Source organism: Limulus polyphemus, unplaced genomic scaffold, assembly GCF_000517525.1.
Source record: "Limulus polyphemus unplaced genomic scaffold, Limulus_polyphemus-2.1.2 Scaffold9011, whole genome shotgun sequence".
Taxonomy (NCBI): Eukaryota; Metazoa; Arthropoda; class Merostomata; order Xiphosura; family Limulidae; genus Limulus; species Limulus polyphemus.
The window spans coordinates 10,222-16,761 of record NW_013674621.1 but is presented as its reverse complement, the minus strand read 5'-3'; the positions used below and the strand labels follow the sequence as shown (position 1 = coordinate 16,761).

General features: G+C 31.7%; 1 protein-coding gene across 4 annotated transcripts in view; it reads right to left on the bottom strand.

Moving 5' to 3' along the window:
- LOC106475693 (transmembrane protein 230-like) overlaps positions 1-6,540 on the bottom strand; it is a 16,365-nt gene that overhangs the window by 4,450 nt on the left and 5,375 nt on the right. For all 4 annotated transcript variants that reach the window (XR_002608949.1, XR_001291838.2, XR_002608950.1 and 1 more), the window contains one exon: positions 3,213-3,335. Coding sequence is in view for 1 of the 4 variants with exons in the window: in XM_013936372.2 (XP_013791826.1) it covers positions 3,213-3,335 (123 nt within the window). In the remaining 3 variants the exon portion in view is untranslated. The remainder of the gene's footprint in view (positions 1-3,212; positions 3,336-6,540) is intronic.

Sequence of the window (6,540 nt, the reverse complement as noted above, 5' to 3'; positions counted from 1 at the left end):
AATGAAATAAAATAATATTTTTGTACTTTTTAGAAGATAAAACTACACTCCCTCATTTGATCAAGAGCCTTATAAGGGTTAATATCTTCTAAAAAAAACATGTTTTCTTATAACTGAAAAAAAAAAAACATGTTTTCTTATAACTAAAAAACGTTTTTTCCTCAATTCTTATACATGAAAATTGAGACCAAAACCCACTCTCAAAAGAGGATAAATCATACTTTTTTGGGGCATTTTAGAAAACTCCCTAGGCCTTTGGTTGGTTTCCGAGTTTACCAAGAAAATACAACCACTTTAATATTCAACTTCATGATATTAAGGGAAAAAAAAGGAAGAACTATTGAAGTTCTTATGCTAATTTTGTGCTGGGTTAAACTCTTAACTGGTCATTTTAGTGGGCCCCTTAGTGGTAGGTTTTTCAAGCTAATTGCAGGATTTTGATTTTTGTGTTTGTTCACAATTCAAAACCTTACACATACATTTATACTTAGACATAATATTATATGGTCTTGAGTGTCATATACACACTAGAGAAGTTTTTATCACTGGCCAAGGCAGCACAGGATTGCCTCCCTTCACTTATGAAGTCCTATAATTTGGCTGTCATATGCACATTATTTACTATTCCCAGCCTCAAGTTACAACAAATACAGATGTTTCTGGATGTGATAAATTTCAAAGCAGTTTTCATTATGTAGTGGCACAATTCCAAAAGGTATACATTCTTACCTCATATATTTTCTTTTAGGACATACTTTTCACAATCTCCTTGGATATTTCTTATACTTTGATGAGGAAACATGAGTGGGAAAATGTCTTTCCACAATTTGTGCACATGGTTCATATTTTATTGTCTTCTAGTAATTTTTTCTTACCACTGTAATAAGTTTCTAGCAGCCTCCTGACATTAAGCCTGAAAGCCAAGCTGTCCAGATCCTTATCATGACTCTTATAATAGATTATGAATGAATTGTACAACACTACATCATGCAAACGAAAGGACAAAGTTTGATACCAGCACCTGGTCTACCTCATGCTTTTGTACAACTTTATTCACTGGATGAGAAGATCAACACTCTCACATGTTTGTTATGTTTAACAACATGTTGCAATTTTGTAACACAGTCTTTCTATCAATCTTGAGTAGCAACTAAACTTGGCAGAGTTTGTATTTAATAACATTTAAGGTATCTTTCTTGTCAGGTCATTTTACTGAAACCAAATCTCCAGAAGCTGATGATGCAGCCTGCCCCCCCCCCTTATTTTTTTTAGATACAAAACCTTGGGCATTTCTTTCATTCTGGGCATCACAGTTCCTGTAGCACTAAATCTCTGCTCTCCAAACTCCATGTTCATCTTCCCCTTTTCTTGTATCTTTATCCCAAAATTGTTGTGTGTGTGTGTGTGCTATACATATACACAGATGTCAATTTACAAGTAGCCATTAACTGAGATGTTCTGTTCATGCAGATAAGATGATTCCTCAAAAAAAAACTGAAAAGAGTTTGTTAAAGTTCATAAGTATCTTGTACACTAAAAAATGACATTATTTTAATTGCATCTTTCTAATTTGCACTCAAACTGTGAATAATTTGAGTGCAAGGTGATTTTCATTTTAAGTATAAGAATACTTTTCTTTATCTTGTTCATCTCCCCTTTTCCTGCATCTTTATCCCAAACATCAAGTACACATTTGTGGTGTGGTGTGTGTGTGTGTATATATATAACACACACACACACACACACACACAGATATCAATTTACAAGTAGCCATCAACTGAGATGTTCTGTTCAGGCAGATAAGTTGATTTAAAACTCTGGTGGTGCATTATGTCTAGCAACTGTCTGTCATCTTCTGGAAGCCGAGTGTTATCAACAAATGGATATATCTCAACATAAATTCTAAGTTTTTTTTTTAGACACAGTGTCATCAAAAATATTAGTTTCAAATAAGGTGTCTTGAAGCCATTACATTTCATGCTGTTGCTTTTGAATTATACCCACCAATATAGTTAGAGCTTGGAATTCTCTCTTTCTGTCAGTAGTTACATCAGTTCAATGTTTCAATCTAGCTTGATGAGATAACCAAGATTCTTTAATCATCTGGTTTTCAAGACAATTACTCTCATGCACAGTCAAATCAATAAGCTCATCCATCAAAAAATTTCCCAACATTAGATCGTTGTTGGCCATTGGGTTACTTGGTAGCAGTACCTACAACTGCAGTGGGGGTTGCCTAGTATCCCCAGATCTTTGTTTCGATTTTGACTCAGCAGATGCATCATTTAAACAGCTGACTGATTTCTAGCAAACTTACTTACATTCTCAACCTATTTTACTAGATTCAGCACTATATATCAACTAAAGATATCTTGTAAGACAACTTATACCTTCCTGTAACAGGCATGTTTTCTAATCACTGACAACAGATGAACAGGTAAAAATTTATATAAGGACAATGCGTTAGTGTCACTTGCTGCCACTCAGTTGTACATAAAACAAATTTTTCGAATGTGCCAGGAATGCAAAGCTGTACCATCATGTAAACATTCTGGTTTTGCCTGTTAAAATTCTCTTACACTGGAATACACAAGTATAGGTAACTACAAAAGAAAAACAGATCTAAAGCTCATAATAGGAAAAGTAATTTTTCATGTGTGTTAGTTAATTGATAAAACTCAGCTGGTAGTCTAGTCACATTTCTCCACTTTATTACCCCTGATCCCTTCTTCCCACTTTCAGTTATTAACTATATGAAGGTCTTAAAACATAATCTAATTTCAATGTGAAACCATCCTTATTTAGAATGGAGATGTAGCAATAAATGACCAATCCCTTAAATCTGTAAAAGATATATCACCATTTTCATCACCATGCAGCTAAATGCTGTAATACAATAAGATATTTCAAGAGGAAAAGGTGATCGAAAATAAATGCTGTGGAATTCTCGTACTTGTATGGACAGCAACAACACCTGAGTCACAGGCACCGACTTCCCCAGTATGAAATGATGATGTAAAACACTACAAAATAAGCAACACAAGTCTACTTTTTGGAACTATTTAAATACACTGTTTCAAATCAGCAATTATGAGGATAACATATATACAATGTATGATGATTTTCATGCACATCTTTCTGATTACCATAGTTTAGTATACAAAATACAAGTATTTTCCTATGAGCTAAAATGAAAAAATGATTTTACACACCTTGGCATCAATGTAACCAGTTAGTAGAAGTGAACCAATGATTATTAAGATGATCCCAATAACAAATAGAAACACAGCTAGTGTGATGGCTTTCCAGGGAATTTTCACACAAGGTTTCTCAAACTATAAACAAGAAGTGGATTAATCAACTCATTATATGAAAATGAAACTCAAAAGAGTTACTTATTTGTCCAGTATAAACACCATGGTCACTATACATTAACATCCTCTGTGCATTAACTTAGAATAAACATAAATTGTCTTCACCATGAAGGATCCCACAGTCCCAAGACTTTAGCAAACTGTTCTGCTACCAATTCAATAGTCTCTCTCACCATTTGATGGGAGGTGGATAAAACAGTACTTCTCAGAATTTGTGGTCCATCAAAACTTGGTAAATTAATGGATTAACAGTTTACTGTCATCAATTATAACTAGTCCCAGGTGTTTACATTCCTTAATTATCTGAGCCATCTCTCTGACTGACATAATCTTTCAACTTCTTTGATAGCCATAATTCACATGCAAACTGTAAGTAACTGTCACTTCATGTTACCAAAATATCTATATATCATGTTAATAATGAAAAGTGAAGGTGGATATAAAATGATTAATTTTAATTTTTTAGACATTCAAGAGTTAAGAATTTAGACATTTAAGAATTAAGAACATGTTAGAATAATGTTGTTCTTAATAAATAGTGAACCCAAGTATTCATTTTACACAATTTACAGCTTCTAATACAAACTATTACCTCAGTCCTATAAAAATTACTTTAAAGTATTCTCATGCGTATCTATCGTTATCACACCTCATCCTCTTAGTCAGTCATCCAGACATTTTATATTATAGGTAAAAGTAAATTATCAATGCAAATGATAAATAAATGAAAATAAGATTACCATGATACATCCATCAATAAACCTTAAAAAGCACTGTGGATTTGTCAAATTTGGCAATAATGAGCAAAACAAATTTGCATACATTTTCCTTAAGTGTTCCTTTTATGTATCTTGAATTAAGTTAAACTATAATTTAGTGATATAACTTAATATCACTTACTAACTTAATAAAAAAAAAAATGTATGAAAATTTAAAGCTAGGAAATTAGGTTAAGTCTTGGAAACTAAATATTGAACTTATAATCTTACATCAACAAAATATGAAATAAATTCTTGTGCATTGCAAATTTTCTGAAAAGTGTAATTAAATTCTAAAAAAACATGTCTGGGACATTGAGATTATTTATAACATTTTCAAGAACTGGGAAGATCATTTTCCCACATTTCAAGTCTTTTCTTTTGTCATAATTTACAATTACTACACTTTGCAAGAGAAAAGGAAAATATATAAAACAATTTATATAAACATTACATGAAAACATTTTAAAATTACATACACTGTACAGATAACAATACTTATAAATCTGTGCAGCTTTTCATTACTTGTGTCAAAACTGTTTAATATTTTTCACTAAGTACTGTAAACACTCTTTATTTCTATGCACTCTAAGAATTTATAAGCAAAAATATAGCAGAATGTACAACAGTATGTTAACCACACTATAACTGCTATATCCAGTGCCAATGAGGCATTTTACTTAATACCAGGCCTCACAAGGCTAGCCAGGATATAGTCTAGGAGCTAGCCCTAGCCAGAAACGTTCATTGACAACTTATGCCACATACAAGGTCTATCTTCATATCCTGTTAACCCTTTCAGTATGGACGGACGTGATTACCATCCGCTTGACAAGGGAAGAACATTTATGCACCAAAAATATGATAACTCTGTGCATTCCTCACAAAAACTGGTAAGAGTTTGTTAAAGTTTATAAGTATCTTGTACACAAAAAAAATTACATTAATTTAATTATTTTTTTCTAATAAAAATTTTATTTATCTATAATAGTTAGTTACGCTCAAACTGTGAATAGTTCAAGTGCAAGGTGATTTTCATTTTAAGTATAAAAATACTTTTCTTTATCTTATAGTTTTCATATTTCATTTGCATAACCTCTAGAACCTCTTAAATGATTATAAAAAGTGTTTTAAGGTAAATGTTTATTTTATTTTCATTTTCTCTACCATATCACTAACTCTAGCTATTATCACCAACATAAAATGCAATGAAATAATTAAAACTAGCAAATAGGAAAAATTACATACCTTTTGATTTTTTGTAGAATATCTTTAAAGATATTCCTTTGGTTATAATTGTAATTTCAGGTCTTTTCCTTTTCACATATAGTTAATTTTTAATGTTTTATTTTTCTTTCTTGTCCTTTACCATTTATTATTAATCTCGACACAAGACAACAGTGCCATCGAGGCATATTACAGTGTCTCTGGCAGACATGCACAATACTTTGGCAAAATTCTCATGCACCTCATAATATTGCAAGCCTTGAAAACTGATGCAAAGTATGTTGTATATTTAAAAAATGTTTAAACCTTAAATTATGCATTTTAAAACACAACTAATACATAATGAACAAAAATATAATAGTAAGACATAAATACAATTTAAACTGTCTCTCTAACTATAACATATTTAGGTAAGGAACAACTGTACGTGATATCGTCAATCAAGCAGCCAACAATACTACAGTCAATTACATGTAATTGCAAGCCAATTTCAAAATAACCATTGTTAGATTATAGTGTAAAATGAGCTCTTTCTAATGACTAGACACATGTGTATGTAACATTTACATATAGGTTACAAAGCTCAAACAAATATGTTCATGGTGGGTGTGGCATCTGTCTATACATACTTCTATGCAAATGCCATAGTATTAGTGAAGATACAGTGCCAAAGTAGAGAATTTTCATACCTCGTTGGTCACATGACAATACATCTGAAGTTTTAAGTAGTTTTTTAAAGGTTTCTTTTCAAATAAAGTACTTAAAATGTAGATAACATAAAACTTCAAATCATAATATAGATTATAATGCCAATTTCATTCACATATGTCGATAATAAAGGTGTATAATTAAATTTGGAATGTAACACAGTGACTTGCACAGAAAAGTGTTTAAAGCAGTACCCATTGCAAAAGGGTTAAGGCAGCCCTCCCCCAACATTTTTAATGGGAAGGGGGGAATGTCAGATTCTGGTAAATGTTCTTTTCTACAAATCATTGTTTTCCATGACATCAGATTCACTGATTAATGGTATGAACTACACCTCAGAAGACAGGTGTTCCATTAAGATGTCATTCAGTCTACCATTTAACTAAAATGTTCTAGTGTATGACAACAATAAACATCATCTTAAAAAAAAAGTGGTATTAAGCTTGTGTGTGTGTGTGTGTGTGTGTGTGTGT